This window comes from Emys orbicularis, chromosome 1, assembly GCF_028017835.1.
Source record: "Emys orbicularis isolate rEmyOrb1 chromosome 1, rEmyOrb1.hap1, whole genome shotgun sequence".
Lineage (NCBI taxonomy): Eukaryota > Metazoa > Chordata > Testudines > Emydidae > Emys > Emys orbicularis.
This window is the reverse complement of record NC_088683.1, coordinates 285409788-285430174: the sequence shown is the minus strand read 5'-3', so window position 1 is coordinate 285430174 and position 20387 is coordinate 285409788. Positions and strand designations below refer to the sequence as shown.

At 40.8% G+C, this 20387-nt stretch overlaps 1 protein-coding gene across 1 annotated transcript in view; it reads left to right on the top strand.

Moving 5' to 3' along the window:
• Positions 1-674: 674 nt before the first annotated feature.
• Positions 675-20387, top strand: part of NDFIP2 (Nedd4 family interacting protein 2) — a 73293-nt gene continuing 53580 nt past the window's right edge. The window contains exon 1 of the mRNA XM_065400864.1: positions 675-778. Coding sequence (XP_065256936.1) covers positions 743-778 — 36 coding nt within the window. The 5' untranslated portion in view covers positions 675-742. The remainder of the gene's footprint in view (positions 779-20387) is intronic.

The window sequence follows — 20387 nt, the reverse complement described above, 5'->3', positions numbered from 1 at the left end:
TTATTATTAACAGTGCAGTTAATCACGATTATTTTTTTAATTGCTTGACAGCCCTACAAAAGAGTTAGAAAAAATGTCAAAAGTGAAGTTCAGATACAATTTTCAAAACATCAATTTAAAACTCCTCTTCTGTTTTTTTTTTATTTTTATTATTATTATTATTATTTTTAAAAGCAGACATCCCAGAAGAATCCTACGCTGGGGTAAGATGTAAAAGTTAAAATGTCTGGAACAGGGCTTTCTTTTAGAGAAGTTAAGGGAAAGAAATCTGTCCTACAATGGGAGCTGGCCTGGGGCCCAGTGGGGTGTGTGCGTAAGGGGGAGCCCAGGGGGGGCACAGGGGCGTGTAAGGGACTGGGAAGGGCACAGGGGGCGTGTGAGGGGCCCGCCGGGTACAGGGGTGTGAGGTGCACAGGTGTGTTGGTGTGTAACACGGGCTGGGCCCCGACGTGCACCCCCGCCCCCGCTTTATTATGTGCGTCACGGGCGGCGCCCTCACCTTCGTGCTCCTCCGCAGGGAAGTGGCTGTCGCGCCCCGCCCCCAGAAGGCGGGTCCGAGTCCGGTGGGGGCGGTGACGGAGTGAGGAGGCCGGCTCCGGTTCAGAGGCAGCCGCATCCGGAGGGGGAAGGCAGGGCCCAGCCGCTGAAGCAGGGCGGTAGCCGCGAGGGGAGAACGAGCCAGCGAGCGGGCGCGGAGGAGCCGGGGTTGGGCCGCGCCACTGTCTGTCCGCGGGCGGCCGGGATGGATCACCACCAGCCCGCCAGCCGCTACCAAGTGGTGAGTGACCGGCCCGGCTCCTTCCGCCGCGCGGGGATCCCCGCTGCGGCCCAGGCGGCTCTGCGGAGCCGGCGCGGGGGGAGCTCACCGCGGCCACTTCCCCGGCTGCGGGGCCTGTGGCCTGAGCCGGGGAGCTCGGACCCTGCCCGAGCCTCTCTGCCCCGGGTGTGGAGGGACGTGGAGCTTCCGCCCCATGGCTGTCACGGAGGAGCCGGCCTGGGTCAGTCTCGTTGCTGTGTTGTTTTGCTGCCGGGACGCTGACGCGGGAGGGGAGCCGGGGAGCCCGGCTTGTTGTGGTGGCTGTATCGGGGTCAGGGGTGGTTACTTCACAGCTTCCGCGAGGGTGGGACGCTTGGAGGCCTTAGCGAAATGGCTCCGCAGCGCTTAACCTTGATCCCCTCTTGTGCCCCGGCGGCCGAGTGCCTGGCACGTAGGTCGTCCTCGCCCAACCCTCCTCCTCCTGGCTCCTGAACAGCCTGATTTTTGGAGAGTTGTGGGGGAAGGGGAGGGTGGCTTCAGCGCTTCTGAAAGTTAAATCACAGACCAATGTCTCCAATCATTGCTCGACAAAAATTTATCCAAAGGAGGGAATCTCAAATTAATGACTTATTTTTACATCTGCCCGGCATTGAAAACATGGAAGGGAAAGGAAAAGGGTCAGGGGAATTTCCCCAGTCCGGCCTTCCTTCCTTCATATGTGGGCTGGAGTGAATCTGTGTTTCTTTTCTTAAATCCTTTTCTGGGCAATCTGTAGTTACCTGGTTTGGGGATATAATTTGTTGTATATAGTCTCATTGGGAGAACTATTCTCCCGATTTTCAAAGAATCACGTTCAGTTGCTTCTAGATTAAATATACCTTTCTCACTGTGTTTTTTCCCTTCCCCAAAACAGTACATTGTCAATGGTGACACTCCATCCTGAATTGATTGTACTATGTCTCTAGTCCCAGTACCTATATTTAACATCACATACGCTACGTTTGTAAAATGTAGGCTCAGCAATAGTCGCAAGAGTGAGTAAGAACAAGCCTGAAGTTTTAGCCTTACCCAATAACTTCCTTATTTTTTGTGGCTTTTAATCATATTTTTAAAGGACCATAATGTTAAAAAAGGTTAATTTGTGTGATGAGTCATAATTATATTTTATTAATATGAATTGTAACTAACTCACTTGTTGTCCAAACTCAGAAGTAAATAATGAAAACAAACTAGTCAGTTTCACTTACATTTAGTCCATTTCCTAGTCTTTCTGGAGCTCAGAACCTATTTGGATGTAAACATTTCTGCTGCATTGTTTGCAATTCAAAATAAATGTAGATATTTGTGTTGAGATAACAACAGTTTTAGAATCCTAAAAAACGATTTGTTCAGAACCCACAATGGGGTAGTTGTTAACTCTCCCTTTAATAGATGGGGTGTCTTTCATGTGTTACTCGAGTGCTTAACCTGGGGACAGTGCTGGATCCCCATCTGCTCTTGAATAATCACACTGCAGCAGTGTCCTGGAACGTTTTTACCATCTGTACTTTGCCAGCAGTCTATTTCTTTCTGACATAGGCCTTGCTTCTGTGATTGATGCCTTTGTCACGTCGAGATTGGATTATTGCAGTGTATTCCATGGCTACAACTTAAATCATTCTAAAGAATTTGAAATGGCCCAAATTATGGCAGCCTGCTTGCTTAAATACACTGCAACCAAGAGGCACTACGTTAACAATGCTCTTTGATTTGCACTGGCTGCCTCTTGGTTTTCAGGTGGAATTCAAGGTTTTATCTTTGACCTATAGAACATTAAACTCTTTTGGAACTGCCTACCTGAGAAACTGTCTCTCTTTGCTGTATTACTACAGTTGCAATGCATATGAGGAGAGATTAAAAAGACTGGGACTATTCTTCTTGGAAAAGAAAGGACTAAGGGGGGGTATATCATAGAGGTCTAAAATCACAAATGGTGTGGAAAAAGTGAATAATGAAGTGTTAGTTACCCCTCCATGTAACATAAGAACCAGGGATTCCCAGTAAAACTAATAGACAGCAGGTTTAAAACAAACAAAAGGAAATCTTTACACAATGCACAGTCAACTTGTGGAACTTGTTGCCAGGGGATGTCGTGAAGGCCAAAACTATAACTGGATTAAAAAAAGAATTACGTAAATTCTTGGAGGATAGGTCCATCAATGGCTATTAGCCAAGATGGTCGGGGGGCAATATCCTGCTCTGAATGTCCCTAAGCCCTTGATGCTGGGACTGGATGTTGGGTTGGATCACTTGATGATTGCCCTATTGTGTCAAAGGGAATTAATTGGTCTAGCATGGACCACTGTCAGAAGACGGGCTACTTGACTAAATGGACCTTTGGTTTGACCCACTATGGCATTTTTTTATATTCAACAAAGGCCTTGCATTTTGATCCACCTAGTTATAAAAAGGGGAGAGGGCTGCTGGTAGAGAGTTCTTCATATTGGCACCTTCCTTCTGAAATACCCCATTGCTCCAAGGTCTGAAACAACCTTCTTGGCATACTGTAAAGCCCATCTGAGCAGAATTGGCAGAGGGCGGAAGTTGTTGAAAGTGTAATTCGTATGGTAGGAGTTTGAAGTTGTATTAAGCCAGAGTGACATCGTTCTCCCACTATGAGAAAGGGACCAAGTTACCTTCTCTGTTGGATCATATGAATTGGTACCATAAACTCCCTGAACATTAAATCTCACCAAATGAGGGTCAATCCATCCTCATCATCATATCCATTCATTATACCCCATACCCGAACATAGCCACTCTATGAACTTCATACCCTCATATCTCAATACCTGTACTTTGACCCATCAACCTTTTACCCCCAATCGGGGATATTGCAGATTATGTATTCCTTATGCCACCTGATCTGAAACCAGACTTTGCACCCTCGATAATCTGTACGTTATTCCCTGATAACCAGAAACTTCTATGCTCAAACTCTGTTCACTTTTTTTTAACATCTTAATAAAATTTTTAATTCATTTGATTGATGTGTGTATGATGGAAGGAAGAAGCATTAGTCAGCTTGTTTTGCATGTCCTTTTGTTCCTTAAATATGAATAAGGTGCCCAGATTTTTGGATGAGTGCCCTTTTGGGTGGAGTTCCTACAAGTGAACTTGAAATAAACGCAAGACGTAGTTCAAATAGCTCACCACATAAATTACCTGAAAATGACTACATAAAGGTTAATGTACATTAATTTTGTAATTCTAGCAATATTTGCTATTAACTTCATTCAACTTTTTTACATTAAAATAGTGTGCACTGAACTTGGATTAGGTCACAGTGAGACTAACATGCTTAACTTGCTGTATATGCCAACAAGAGCTCATTTTGAAAGGGCTATTGTTGTATCATAGGAAGGACCATGACTGTTTCAGTCATATTTTATCCTGTCCATCAGCATGCAGACCTGACACTATCAACTGGATTCTCATACAATTGTGTACATACTGTAATGGCTCCAAAGGGTGGAAGAACCAAAACTGTTTTAGATTCACTGTACAATATTAGCACCTTGCCATGATAGCACATAATCTTATTTTGAAGATGGTAATAGGCGTTTCTAATACTTGGTTTTGTGAGCCTCCCACTCCCTATTGCTAAGCTCATTAAATCCAACCAGTACTATAACTGCATTGTGTGTATCTTTTTTTCTGGTATGATAATAGCAAATATGGATTTCTTTTCTTTTCTCCCTCTCCAGCTCTTTGAGCTGTTTTCTCCCCAACCTTTCCTCTTGCTGTTACTCCAGGATATCTTTTCTGGTAAATACATCAGGATGATGAATTAATTCTCCTACTATTGTTGACTGAATAATTAATACTTTTATGGCTTTTGAGGAAGTAGATCAACAACTTCCGGTAAAAAGTTTTTCAAAAAGATCACTTTTGTTCAGTTTAATGAACATTACGTTAAAATTTTAACTCAACACACACTGTTCTGCGTAAGAACTTTGACTCCAACATTTCCTTGCTTTATTTCTTTGACAGAATTTATTGAAGATTCAAAATATTAAAAGAACAAAACTTTCTCTACCATTTTTGGATAAAAATACAAATATATTTTTAAAATGTTAAATTGCAGTGTTTTAATGGTTGTATCTGCAAATGTATCAGGGGAGGGGGAGAGTTGCAAACTAAGACCCATAAGTAGATCAGAGTGTTATGTAACTTTCTCTCTCCTAGGACATGTGTGATTGGTAATGCTCTCTATACCTCCTTTTCTGTCGCACTTCTGCTGTGCTGTGAACAACTGGGTAGAATTTTGTCATCCTCATCCTATGGGGATATGACATCAGCCAATTGTCACCCTTTTTTCATACTTTCTTCCTTTTCCCCTCAGTAACTTGTAAACTGAAGTCTTATTAGTTCAAGTGCTTTACAATTCGAAAATCTCATTATGAACGTGAACAGTGCTGCTATGCCCTTTCCTGTTTCGCCCCTTTGTCTCCTTTTTCCTGCTTGGTTCATTGTCAGGTAATTGAAGGGAGACATCAACCCTAGTGGAATTGTAACAGCAGAGAGAAATTTCTTCAGTAATCAGTTTTCCCAAAACTTCTTATTTGTATGCTCGTTTTCTTCTTTAATTTGGATAGTATTATTCTGGTGTCTAATTGTTTTAATTTTTTTATTCAAGCATGTCTGCAGAAAAATCTGTTTTTATTTTTTATTTATTTATTTTTTTAAATTGATATGTTGGTCCCTATTGGAGTAGAACAGTAGCAATAGAGTAGTTAACTGCAAATATATAGAAGCTAGGGCTGTCAAGCAATTAAAAAAATTAATTGCCATTAATCGTGCAATTAAAAAAAAATTAATGGCGCGATTAAACCATAATAGAATACCATTTAAATATTTTTGGATGTTTTCTACGTTTTTCAAATATATTGATTTCAGTTACAACACAGAATACAAAGTGTACAGTGCTTACTTTATATTTTTTTGATTGCAAGTATTTTCACCGTAAAAAACTAAAGAAATAGTATATTTCAATTCACCTAATACAGTTACTGTAGTGCAATCTCTTTATCATGAAAGTTGAACTTACAAATGTCGAATTATATTAAAAAAAAAAAAAAGTGCACTCAAAAATAAAACAATGTGAAACTTTAGAGCCTCCAAGTCCACTCAGTCCTACTTCTTGTTCAGCCAATCGCTCAGACAAACAAGTTTGTTTACATTTGCAGGAGATAATGTTGCCCGCTTCTTGTTTACAATGTCACCTGAAAGTGAGAACAGGCATTCTCATGGCACAGTTGTAGCTGGCGTCGCCAGGTATTTGCTTGCCAGGTGCGCTAAAGATTCATATGTCCTTTCATGCTTCAACCACCATTCCAGGAGACATGCATCCATGCTGATGACAGGTTCTGCTCGATAACAATCCAAAGCAGTGCAGACTGTCGCATGTTCATTTTCATTATCTGAGTCAGATGCCACCAGTAGAAGGTTGATTTTTCTTCTTTGATGTTTTGGGTTCTGTAGTTTCCATATCGGACTGTTGGTCTTTTAAGACTTCTGAAATCATGCTCCACTCCTCGTCTCTCTGATTTTGGAAGGTACTTCAGGTTCTTAAACCTTGGGTTGAGTGCTGTAGCTATCTTTAGAAATTTCACATTGGTACCTTCTTTGCATTTTGTGAAATCTGCAGTGAAAGTGTTCTTAAAACGAACATGTGCTGGGTCATCATCCAAGACTGCTATAACATGAAATATATGGCAAAATGTGAGAAAAACAGAGCAGGAGATGTACAATTCTCCCCCCAGGAGTTCAGTCACAAATTTTAATTAATGCATTATTTTTTTAATGAGCATCATCCGCATGGAAGCATGTCCTCAGGAATGGTGGCTGAAGCATGAAGGGACATATAAATCTTTAGCACATCTGGCCAGTAAATACGTGGTGATGCCAGCTACAACAGTGCCATGAAACGCCTGTTCTCACTTTCAGGTGACGTAAATAAGAAGAGGGCAGGATTATCTCCTGTAAATGTAAACAAACTTGTTTATCTTAGTGATTGGCTGAACAAGAAGTAGGACTGAGTAAACCAGTAGGCTCTGAAGTTTTACATTGTTTTGTTTTTGAGTGTAGTTATGTAACAAAAAAAATCAATATTTGTAAGTTGAATTTTTCATGACCAAGAGGTTGCACTATAGTACTTGTATGAGGTGAATTGAAAAATACTATCTCTCATTGATCCTCTGTACAGTGCAAATATTTGTAATAAAAATAATCTATACTTTGATTTCAGTTACAACACAGAATACAATATATATGAAAATGTAGAAAAACCTCCACATGATTTAATAAATTTCAATTGGTTTTCTGTTTAACAGTGCAATTAAACTGTGATTAATTGACAGCCCTTATAGAAACTTGTAAACCATTAAGTTTTAAAGTTTGGGATAGTGTTCATGTTTGTGCCTTTCTAGGAAATAGGTTGTTTTGCATTACTAATAAATTCCAGAGTAAAATTTTCAAAAGCACCTGAGTGCTTTAGGTATCTAAGTCCTATTGAAAGTCAGTGGGACACAAGTGCTTAAGTCGCTTAAGGAATCTTTAAAAATTTTACCCATAGTACTTGACTAAGGTCCTTGATTATCTTTCGGCAAGCAATGTTTTTTCAGTACTGAAGAGTTGCCATAAGATCCAGAACGACGTTATTGTGGGACCCAAGGCAAAGTAACGTGGTTCATTCTGCCTTCCTCTTCAGCTATGAGTAAATCAACCATGTTCATGTACAGTTACACCCCCTGCCTTCCCATGAGCACCCCTCAGTTATGAGGTTCAGTGGTCCCTGATGAACATCCCTTCCCACTTGCAACACACACAGTGGAAAGCCAGGAGATGTAACCAAACAATAACCCTCTATTAGGAAGGTCCCATTTAGCTTATAAAACCTGTTGCAATCTGCCATCTCTGAGTCACATAAAACCACATATGGGAATTAGGGATGATGCTCTGGCTGCTAGGTCACGGGTGTGTGTGTGATGTCAGGCTCTAAGTACAGGATGCTATGCAGGGTGTAGGCTACCAATGATTGCTGTGTTTTACCCTAGTGGTAGGCACATTCATTACTCTCTAATCAAGATAGATAAGTTATTTAGAAAATGTAAAGTCATTGTATAAATGTAAATCATTGTTCTGCAAGGTACATGTGTCTGGACATCTTGATGTTACAGTAGAGGCAGGTGTGATTTAGAAAACCTAACACCGTACATAGTGCATTAAAAGATAAAAAATATTGTTCTTTCGCTTTACACGCGGTTATACATTGTGATGCACAGTTATTTGTGATATCAATCTAAACAAACTTTCTTTCATACTTCTTCACATGCTAAATTTTCTCAGTCATCTTTTCCATTCTGTGAAATTGCGCATTTTTCTGTATCATTACAGTATGTTCAGTGCTTGTAGGGTTTTTGGTTTATAAAACATGCATCCAGTGCAAACTCTGGCTATATTTGCAACTAATTAAAGTACCACATGCTAGAAATAATAAAATACATCAAAGTCAGTTCAGCTTCTTCAGTTGTCACCATGCATGCATTCAAATTAAATTGAACCTACTCAGGAAACTTGGAAAAAGCTTTAGTCAAGTCTCCTCTTTTTTTCCCTCCCTCACCCCGGCTCCCCATGGCACTGAGCCTAAAATTTGACTGACAGAGAAAGATATTGGCTTTCCATTTTTATTGCTTTATGATGTATGTAGAGAGAGAGACTGAGATTGTTTACATTAGAAATTCTGATCCTGTTAATCTTGGAGAACCTTCTGATGACTGGTATCACTGAATAGATCAAACTAATTATATAACGATATTCCATTGTTTGTTTTGTTTTTTCCCCCCCATTGAAGCAATTGTGATACAGTAGATACAAGGTGTTGCTGCAAACAAGCAAGAGCAATCACTGCTTATGAGCAACATTTCCTCTGGGAACACTTTTCCCTACTGTGGAGTTATTGATGCCCTCCTCCCCCCCGTTCCCCCCCCCCACCCATAACAGCAACAGCCACTTAGGCCTGGTCTACACTAACCCCCCAATTCGAACTAAGGTACGCAACTTCAGCTACGTGAATAACGTAGTTGAAGTCGACGTACCTTAGTTCGAACTTACCACGGTCCAGACGCGGCAGGCAGGCTCCCCCGTCGACTCCGCGTACTCCTCGCCCCGAGCAGGATTACCGGAGTCGACGGCGAGCACTTCTGGGTTCGATTTATCGTGTCCAGACAAGACGCGATAAATCGAACCCAGAAGTTCGATTGCCTGCCGCCGAACCAGCGCGTAAGTATAGACAAGCCCTTAGGAGCAACATAGCAAAGGGGCACCATATGTTGCTACTATTGAGTGTCCGCTGTGCCGAAAATTGAAGATAGTGTTTTGCTTTTAAACATTGCCACATCCCAGTGACAACCTTTACTGTCTTCACTGTAATGCCTAAGACAGTCATACTGACATTTTTAATGAGTATAAATCCACTGTCCATTGAAGGCTAAAAAATTTTTCAATGCAGTGGGCTTGTGCAAGTCTTTGTCCTCCTTAAGCTCCATGCTATATAGCACAGAAGAACTAATCTAGTGAGATGAGCTGTACCCTCAAAGAACAGGCCTCTTGCATACTAGCTCAGTCTGGAATTTAGTACTGTACTGAAATATAGAGTAACTTTTTAAAAATGAGAAAATAAGTTGATGTAATCATGAATGGACAATACTTTCAGCTGCAAGTAAAAGCATTTTTTTTTTTTTTTTAATGTTCCGAGTAGGTACATTTTCATTTGAGTAACTTTAATCAGTTTTTACCCTTTCATTAGTGAATGAAGGAAGATAGCTATCAAATTTCCTCTTGATATAACCTCAGATAGGGTGGTGCTGTTTTAAATCTTTTAAAAATATATATATAAACAGCAGATTCTATGTGTACATAATTTCATTTGCAGGCTAAAATTAAACATGTTTTTATATACGTGGTAAACTTATATTAGTTTACGTTCGTGAGGTAATACATGTCTTAGCTTGGCCATGTACACCTGACAGATCAGGCAAAATGGAGTGGTACACTTTTACTTTGACTAATCCAGTAAATTGAGCAATATAAACGAAGAAGCAAAATAAATCTGAGTTCCTCCACTGTTCTGGGTTTCTCACCTTCATGTTCCCCAAACTTTATTGTGAAATGCAAGTGCTCATTGACCTCCAGTTCCTTTTTGAATTGCTGATCTGTTCATTAATAAGCCAATGTATGCCTTGGGTCATTGTGAAAGATAAGGTCAACTACTTTCTTATGTTTGCATCATACCTTATTTTTGGTATTATCGTAGTGCCTAGAAATCCCAGTCATGGACCAGTATCCCTTGTGCTAGATGTACAAATGCAGAACAAAAAGACAGTTCCTGCCCCAAACAGCTTACAATCTAATATGTCACAATCAGGTATGAATGCACCTAAAAGAGTAACGCCAGTGAATAATTGTCAAAGGCTTGAATTATTCTTCTTCCAAATTATTTTCTGGTGATTAAGAATTCTTAATACTGACTGGCAAACCCGTCGGCTAAAAATGGTAAAGTGTAACATTGTGACATACCATATATTTTTCTCAATTATTAGTATTTTTTCAAAGGTAATCAAATTGATTTAAATCATGATTGAAATCACTAGTCAGGAAGACTCGATTTAATCATGGATTTCTGCATAAAAGTGCATTCTTGATGGTTGTTATAACCTTAATACATATTCTTCACAACTCACAGATAGATGTAGGTTTCATTTTTAGAAGGTACACACTATATTTTTTAAGTGATTTATTTTGAAAACTTTTCAGATTAGTTTTACAGCTATATCAGAAAATGAATGATTGTTTGGTTATTTCATTTACCAAAGGAAATTGAAGCAGATTTTATGAAGTCCTTGGGAGGTAAACTAGCTCCAATTCAACAGGTTAATTTTTAATATTTGGAGGATTTTCTTGTCCTGCTGTATTAGGAGGCGAACATCACCAGACAGACATTTAAATTGTTTTATTTAACTGAAACAACAACATTATGTATTCTGGATTTTTTTTCTTCAACAGCAAACATAATATTTTAACAAAACAAGCATATGAATTTTTTTTAATTTAGTTAAACATTCAAGCTTAACAAAAACAAACCTGATTTTAAAATTGTTAATTAAGGTACTGAAGTCCCAAGCTGGCAGGGAAAACGGGCTCAGAGGTAGTCTCAGCACATCAGATGGCAGTCCCAAGGGGGTCTCTGTGACCCAACCGTCACAATCTCACTCAGTTCCTTCCAAATTTCAACAGTGTCAGCAATAAAACAGCTATTTCCCTGCATTTTGTTCAAGGCTACAGAAATAGGCTTCAGGGTACTCAGCATGTGTTCAACATTTCTCTTAAGCCCAATGTTGAGAACTTTGGCTGTGACAGTGCCATCTACAGTAACTCTCCACTTAACATCCTCTCACTTAATGTTGTTTCGATCTTATGTCCCTGCTCAATTATAGAACATGCTCCATTTAAAGTTGTGCAATGCTTCGCTATAACAGTTTGGCTGCCTGCTTTGTCCTCAGTTGGCAGCCCACCTATCAGCTCCCCTATGCCCCCCCCCGCGCCTCCCACCCGCTGGCACACCCCGTGGATCAGCCCCTTACCCCTCTTCCCCCCGCCTCCTGCCCACAGCAATCAACTGGCTTGCGGTGTTCAGGAGGCAGGGGGGAGAAGCAGGACTCGGCATGCAGGCTCCCCCTTCCTCCCCTCCCCTGCCTCCCGAATGCCGCAAGCCAGCTGATTGCCGTGGGCAGGAGGGAGTGGGCAGGAGCGAGGACTCGGCGCACCTCCCCCCTGCCCACAGCAGTCAGCTGGCTTGCAGCGTTCAGGAGGGAGGGGGAGGACGGTGTGCGAAGTAAAGGGGGGGGAGGGGAAGAAGAGGCGGGTTAAGGGTGGGTGTTTGGGGGAAGGAGTGGCGTGGGTGAGCCCCCCCCCCCCCCCCCGTCCCTAGTGCTTGCAGAGTAGGGGAAGCTGCGCAACGTGCTTCTCCTAGCCTACAGCACCTTCAGCCTCCTTGCCTGCCTCATTGTCTCCAGTGCCAGTGGGCTGTGCCTATGTGGGGTAAGGCAGGGGCACCTCCCAACTATAGTACTGTACTGTATGGCAAAAAAAAAAAAAATTCCCTGGAACAAAACCCTCCCATTTACATTCATTCTTATGGGGAAATTGGATTCTCTTAACATAGTTTCAGTTAGTCACATTTTTCAGGAACATAACTACAATGTTAAGTGAGGAGTTACTGTGTTTGTTGATTTTGTTCACAAACTGTCATCAGATTAGGCCCAACACTCTGCCCCAGCCATGATCCCCGTCCTGCTCTCTGAACCCCTTGGTCCCAGCCTGGAGCACCCTCCTGCACCCCCAACTCATCCCCAGCCCCACCCTAGAACCAACACCCCCAGCCAAAGCTCTCACCCCTTCCTGCACCCTAACCCCCAATTCCATGAGCATTCATAGCCCCCCATACAATTTCCATACCCAGATGTGGCTTTTGGGCCAAAAAGTTTGCCCACCTCTGCTCTAGACCTTTTGCACACTACTCAATTTCTCTTTCATATACTTTATCCAGCAATTTGCCTGTGACATCTGCTCTGTTGCGTGGGACTGTATCCTGGTCTTAATGACTGAACCATGTTAATGAAGTGTAGGTTTTCAATCATACGGAAAGGAGAGTGTGTTGCATAAACAAACTGTGCAATTTTTCCATCAATTACCTCTTTTTTGTAATCTGGTTCTTATTACAAACTTCTCTATGATGATGGAGTGTTTTGGGTTTTTTTGCTACAGGTGATATACTGTGGCTATGTGACATACATGATGTGACTGAAATGCTATCACTGGCAGATAACTCTGAAACTATAGAAAATGATGGTGATCTTGAAAGTGGATAGTCTTCAGAATCCTGTATGTTGAGGATGGATTCTCCTAAACAAAATAAGTCCATGCAGTTATTTCATTATTATTACCATACTGCTCATTTAGTATTACTCATTGCATTCACTGACACTCAGTATTACTTTAAAGGTGAAATTGTAAAAGGAAGATCTGCCTATTTCAGCTATTTATTTTTTTTATCACAACTGACTCTATAGTACTATCATTTTAGATGAACAACTATATTTTTTGCTCAAACATGAGAATTCAAGAATAGTCCAGAAGGAAGATAGGCAGTCCTTAAGAAAGAAGTATGAAATAAAAAAGTTTACCAACCTGAAGATCCTGCATGTTCAGACAAGTTCCTCTCATCATCTTCAACCCAGCTTCCTCCTGAGCATGTTATCTCTGGAGAGACAAATCCCCAGTCTGAGAACTGCAAAACTAAGTATCTCTGACGGTATCTTCTAGACCAGTGGTTCTCAAAGCCAGTCTGCCGCTTGTTCAGGGAAAGCCCCTGGCAGGCCGGGCCAGTTTGTTTACCTGCCACATCCGCAGGTTCGGCCGATCGTGGCTCCCACTGGCCGCGGTTCTCCGCTCCAGGCCAATGGGGGCTGCGGGAAGCGGCGCGAGCCGAGGGATATGCTGCCGCCCTTCCCGCAGCCCCCATTGGCCCTGAACAAGCGGCGGACTGGTTTTGAGAACCACTGTTCTAGACTGAGCACTGAGTCACATTGGGTAGATAGAAAGATTAACCTAAATCTTCTATAAAGAAGCCCCTGGAACCCCATACGGTTGGGTCCCTAATCCATGAACTACTGGAACTCATTTACAAAACTTTTCTTAGACATTGTTGTCAGATGCTACCGGTGTGGTGCTCTGCTTTCTCCTATGTTGATATCACTCGGCTGCATGCGTGTGTTCCCTCTGTGTGCTGCCCCAGCTTTGCGCAAATAGCTGACACAACAGACCCGAAGAGAACCCCCAATAACCACAGAGTCTAGTAAGATGCAAAGTCACGTCGACTAGGTTTATTGCGACCTTGGACACAATTGCAGTTCCCTGTAGGTTTCTTAGCTTAACTCAGGGCATACTACGAGAAAGTGCCTCTTGGCAAGGACCCGGCTCAGTGGCGGGACTTTCCACTGCCCCCGTGGCCGGACAAAGACACCACCCCAGGGATACATTCTTATACACAGGTACAAACAAGTTACACATCACTCCTGACGTATGGAGGTGCAACCCCTCTGCGTAGCAAGGTACAACCCCTCTACGTAGTAAGGTGCCGCCTCTCACCTTGTACATGTTGGTTCGATCAAAACAACTCTATCCATCATTTTACCCTTCTGCCCCTGTCATTGGGATGGGTCGGCCTGTTCCATGTTATCTGTGGAATGTTCCGGTATAGTGTATGTTCTGATATCTGGTGTCCAGTACCTTTTAGGTATGTCTCTTTTTGCAGCATCAGCCCTTCCCTTGCCAGCTTCTGTGAGCAGGGCCTGCCTCTGGCTCACAGCTTAACTTTGCTTTATGTTAGCAAAGTCTTGACCATTACTTTAGTTCAGGCCTTAGGCCTCATACCAGGCCTCTGATACCAAGGTTTATATCTCAGGGCCTCCTCTTACTACAGACATTATGTGAATATATTGTCTCATACTATAGAATTAGAGTTTATAATCCCTATTCCATGATGATCTCTTTGAGCTATAATGCATCTTTGTTTTTTTCCCTAAAAAAATCCGATTTTTTTTTTTTTAAACCATTGATTTTTATCCGCCCTGATTCTATGCATTTTTTCACTCATTGTGGGCTTTCCGAGATGTCACATCTTCTCAGTTGTAAGGACTGTAAAGGACTATCATAAGTTTGTCATCTTCAGTGCTTGAAACAAATTTAATTTCTTTTATCATCTTATTAGTAAGATGGGTTAATTAAGGTAATGTAACATTTTTTTTATTGGCTCATTTTATTATACTTTTATTTTTAACTCCTTTAATAGAAATTTACATTACAAGTATCAACTAATTGTGTGTCAAAGCAAAGAATCTTATACACAGAGCATGTAATGACACCTACGGTTAAGGTTGCACAGGCTTTTCCATTTTTAGCTGCTTAAACTTTGTCACTATTCTACCCTTGGGGCTAAAATTTAGCAGATATGTTCTTATCCCGGGGGTGTGTGTTTTATTTATGTAAAATCAGATGTTTTTGACGGTGAAAAATTATTTTCCCATTTTAAAAAAGCAACAATATTTTTACACCAGCTTTAGGTGATAGATTTGAAATTTGGCTAGGTTGTGGCGGAACCTTTTGAATCATCTGCGGCACCTCATCACAACCTGCACTTAGTGTGAAGCAGTCTTGTCTCTGCCTGCTGTGGATCAGCTCGCTGAAACCACCAGCCTCTGGCAGCACAAAGCGCTACTTTCCGGGCTCACTCTTTCCGTACTGGTAGCGATAGGCACCAAGCCCCGTGTTGTCAGAGCATTCCATACAGCGTCCAGTCCCTTATCCCCTGAACACTCACAGAATTACCAGGCCTGCTATTCTCAAAGTAACACTAATACACCAGCTTGTAAGATTCACCCCATGACCAGCACTTTGCTTACCACTACAGCACTTAGGTATATTTGTTTTGTTAATATCACACAGTTCTCTTCCTTGTTTTCAACGATGCCTGGTTGAGACCCCTTTTTTCATGAAACAAAAGTACTGTCATCCTCCCCCTCTTACCCCCCTCGAGTGAAGGGTGCCAGCGTGTTGTCTTGCCTCCAAATAGTAAAGCAAACCTTTGGAGTGCACCCACCAGGTAGGATTTTCTCCCCCTGCTGTGTTTTTTCTTTTCTTCCTGTTTGATTCTTTTTGAAGTCTCCACAATTCTTCATTTGCATTCAGTTAAGGTTTGTGATGCGAGACCTGTTGTGAATCAGTCAATATTCAGTTTGCATGGACATTTCTTGTCTGATAGAACCTGTTTGGCACCTTTGCTGGTGACTAATACCTTAAAACAGACTTTAAGGTCATATTTTCAGTGTATATATACATAATTCCTTACGTAGTATTTGTACATACATTTCACAATAATATGAATAACAGTGACACACTGGATTTCATTTGAGACTTCACATGGTATTCTTTGGTGAACCTGAATGTACATACCAAAATCAGAAGATTGCTGTAACCCCCTTGCCAGTTGGTAGTGAGGTTCTTGGTACATGTGTAGAGCCAACCATAGGAAGTTCATGGGCAGAGCTGTGCATTTCTCTGTGCTGAGTGAAAGGAGCACCACTAGTATTGAGACTTGCATTCATGCCTTGGAGAGAGAGAGAGAGCATTGAGAGAACAAATCTAGGGAAAATGATTCTGCACAGCTACTTTCCCCACCAAAATGGCGTGGGGGTAAGAAACTGCAGTTGCAGCAGTATAAGGAAAGGTGTTCTCCTGGCTCAGAGCCTAGAACATGAGTTACAAACGTAACTGGGTTTCATAAGGCTGAATGCTCACAGCCCATATTTAGCAAGGCCTCACACCTCGAAGACAAATATAATGTGATCTACGCTTTGCAGATGAATAACTGAGGATAGAGGTGGCCCAAGGTTAAAGGAAGTTTTGGGGAGAATTGAGACTACACCCAGGGTTTCTGATGTGGTAGATCCAAGTCTGCTCCATTATGCCCTTAAGTGAGATTCTCAAAAATGCCTAAGTCATTTAGGTGTGCAAGTTCCAATGATTTTCTGACAAGATAATTAGGAGTTTCACACTCTACCCCTAAATCTGTACTCAACTTTTAAACTGTTTTGGGCCTGGTCTACACTACGACTTTAATTCGGATTTAGCTGCTTTAATTCGAATTAACGCTTGACCCGTCCACACAACGAAGCCATTTAATTCGAATTAAAGAGCCCTTTAATTCGATTTCTGTACTCCTCCTCGACGAGAGGAGTAGCGTCAAAATCGGTATTGTTAATCCGAATTAAGGTTAGTGTGGCCGCAATTCGAAGTTATTGGCAATTCAATGTTATTGGCTACCCACAATGCAACGCTCTGGAAATCGATGCTACTTCGGTAGCTTGGACGCACACCACCGAATTAATGGTGCCTAGTGTGGCCGAATACATTCGAATTTATAAAATCGGTTTCCTAAATTCGAATTATATAAATTCGGATTAATCCTGTAGTGTAGACATACCCTTAGAAAAACTTGGCAATAGGCATAACCACTGGGTGTGAAACCAACAGGCCATCTAATCAATATTTGAGTGAAAGTATGCTGTATTGTGCATGTGGGGTGAGCAAACTTAGCTGTGCAGTGAATGTCATTGATTGCACATTTTAAATGTTGCACTTCACCACGTGCATGCAAGCTTGGGCAGGTCACTTAATTTTTCTCTGTTAAATCTTTTCCTCTCACCTGTAAAATGATGCTACTTATTAGTGCTACTTTATAAAGTGCTTTTTAAACCTACAAATAAGTGCTGCTATTTCCGTTTCATAAATGTGAAAACTGACACAAATTTGACTTCTCTGGTTGGATTTGTGATTAGTGGATTTGTGTGAACATTGGCAAATAAATTAACTTCTATTTACTTTACTAATCCCATATCTGAAATGGGGCTACACCTCTATAAATTGCTTTAAGATTTACAGTGGAAGCAGAAAGTGATTTCATAAGACTTTTTGTTAGTCTTAATTGATCTTGTTTTTTGCAGCTACTCTGCACCAATTACATGGAATACTAGGCACTGGATGCATGTAAAAGCGGATCCTGTGGCTCAACCCTTGCTCTGTCTTAGCTCACCCCATATCACAGTCTTTCGTGCAGGTCTTCGTGGGACAGGCAAAGACTCTGATTTAGAAAAATAAAACACTAACTTGGAATGTTGTGGACCTAACAAGATGTGCAAAAATCTGTCAATTTGTTTCTGTTTGCAATCCCATTCCTCTCTTTTAGGTTGCCAGAGACCTGTCTCCTTTTTTATTTGTAAATCACAGATTATATAGTGAATAAATATTTCTACAAATATTAAATATAATTATGTAATGCCATTAATATTTGTAATAGTATAATACTACATTTATTCATAAAGTAGAATAATGGTCTTACTGCAAGCAGTAGACCACTAGAGAAATTGGATCACAATAAAAATTTGTGAATGCATTTTAAGGAAAATAAGTCAAGCCAGCAGACCACTTTAAAAAAACAAACCAAAAAAAAAAAAAAAACCCTTCCTTCCTCTCCCCACTCCCCATGCTTACCTGTCCAAGGCCTGTTCTACCAGCCTTATGAGTATCTTAACTTTATGAGTGGTCCTATTGATTAGTCACAGAAATTGAGTGAAAGTAAAGAGAGTGAGCTTAAGGAACTATTAAGCTGTTCAGTCTTAATCAGAACAAGGCTATGTGCAGCGTTCTTGCAAAATTTCACTTGCTCACTCAGAAGTATATTAATTTCTTTTTTTGACAGGCATTTTTTAAAAATACTATTTGGTCTCTCTCCTGTGCTAAAAGCTGGATGAGTAGATTTTGGTGACCCTTTGTATAAGGTTGATGTACAATATATGTCACAATTTTTAGTGTGCCAGAGCAGATTAACAACAGGGTTTTGGCAGTCATTAGTATATTTCATAATAATTGGCATGTTCACCTCCCAAAAGTGGTTTTTTTTGTTTTTGTTTGTTTGTTTGTTTTTATAAAGGTATCATTTAAGCATGGGTTTAGCAGGAAAAGAGAAGTGGTACTAAGGAGGTATTAAGTCACTTCTTAAGTGTTCATAGCCTGTCATCACATGCTGGAATTAATGTTTCAGGGCAGTGAAATACTAATGTTTTGACTAGGGCTGTCAATTAATTGCAGTTAACTAAAAAAAATTAATCGTGATTAAAAAAGTTAATCTCTATTAATCGCACTGTTAAGCAATTGAATACCAATTGAAATTTATTACAGGTTTCAGAGTAGCAGCCGTGTTAGTCTGTATCCGCAAAAAGAACAGGAGTACTTGTGGCACCTTAGAGACTAACAAATTTATTTGAGCATAAGCCCACGAAAGCTTATGTTCAAATAAATTTGTTAGTCTCTAAGGTGCCACAAGTACTCCTGTTCTTTTTGCAAAATGTATTACATATTTTTGTATGTTTTTCTACTTTTTGAAATATATTGATTTCCATTACAACACAATACAAAGTGTACAGTGCTCACTTTATATTTTTTATTACAAATATTTGCACTGTAAAAATGATAAACTAAAGAAATAGTATTTTTCAGTTCACGTCCAAGTACTGTATTACAATCCCTTTATCATGAAAGTGTAACTTACAAATGTAGAATTTTGTTGTTACATTTGTTTTGTTTTTGAGTACAGTTATGTAAAACTTTAGAGCCTATAAGTCCACTCAGTCCTACTTCTTGTTCAGTCATTTGCTAAGACAAACAAGTTGGTTTACATTTATGGGAGATACTGTTGCCTGCTTCCTGTTTACAATGTCACCTGAAAGTGAGAACAGGTGTTCCCATGGCACTAGTGTATTTTTCTCCAAATGTCTTGAATTGTGGGCTCACTGTAGTGTTGTGTACTCTAGTCCTATAGTTCTTAGTATAAAATTAAGAAATTGGTGAGCATTTCATAGGTCTCTAATATGCTCTTTGGTGTCTCAACACTTTTTTCTAAATGAGAACATTATGGAATGTGGAATCAGTTCTTGAATATAATTTAATTTTAAATGAAGCGTTTTTTGAACTTATAGAATGGTCTAATGATATGTGGCTTTTAAAGTTAATGTCACAAACATTTATTATTGCATAGGCATTACTAAAGTTAACTCCATTAGTCTGCGTAGTCCTAGCATTACTGATTGTCACAGTTCCTAGGCTAACCACACCTCTGACTGCTTTTGGTCTCCTTGAGTGCACTTCGTCAGGCTGCTAGCTGTCACCTTTCTCAGGATAGAATCATGTGATTCCCCCACTCTTGTACTGGGTTCTGAGAGTAGTCCTCTGGGTATCAATTGTGATTACCTCGGCTGGTCTGACGTTTGCCCAGCACCTAAAATCCGTTTCCTCTGGCAGCAATGACAGTAGTAACTAGTGACCAAACATCCTTCTCTAAGTAAAATATTATTTACTTAGAACAAAAATATCTCAGCGAAAACATTTAAAAATAATAAACACTCTGCCTGCATGCTTGCTTCTTTCGAAGGCTTAGCATTCCCTGGAACTGGGGAAGGCTCAGGCTTGTTTACACTTCTGCAGGAGATGTGGCTGTCTGAGGTCACTGACAGCTTCCAGCCCCTGGCAACTGACAAACACCCCCCTATTGTCAGAGGGCTTTTAGCTGGTCAGTATCCTTTTGATCTCCAGGCTCCCAGCCTGGAAATATTAAGCCTTGTTTATTTGCTGGAGACAGGACATAGGATTGTGGAAGTCGGTAGTTTCACCTGTTGTCTTTCAAGTGTGTGCTGCGATATTCTTATCTGAGGAGCAATTGCTTTGCCTCCCTAAACAGTCCCCATTACATTCAAGCATTCTAGGTGAATAATAAACATATTGGGGCAGTAGAATAAGTTACAGTCTATTTCAGTAATTAGGTTACATATCAGATCTTAAACTATTCAAAAGCATCTCCATGTCATCACACTTCATTTCAGATTTATTTTAAGGAAGAGTCTCATTTTTGACTCACCGT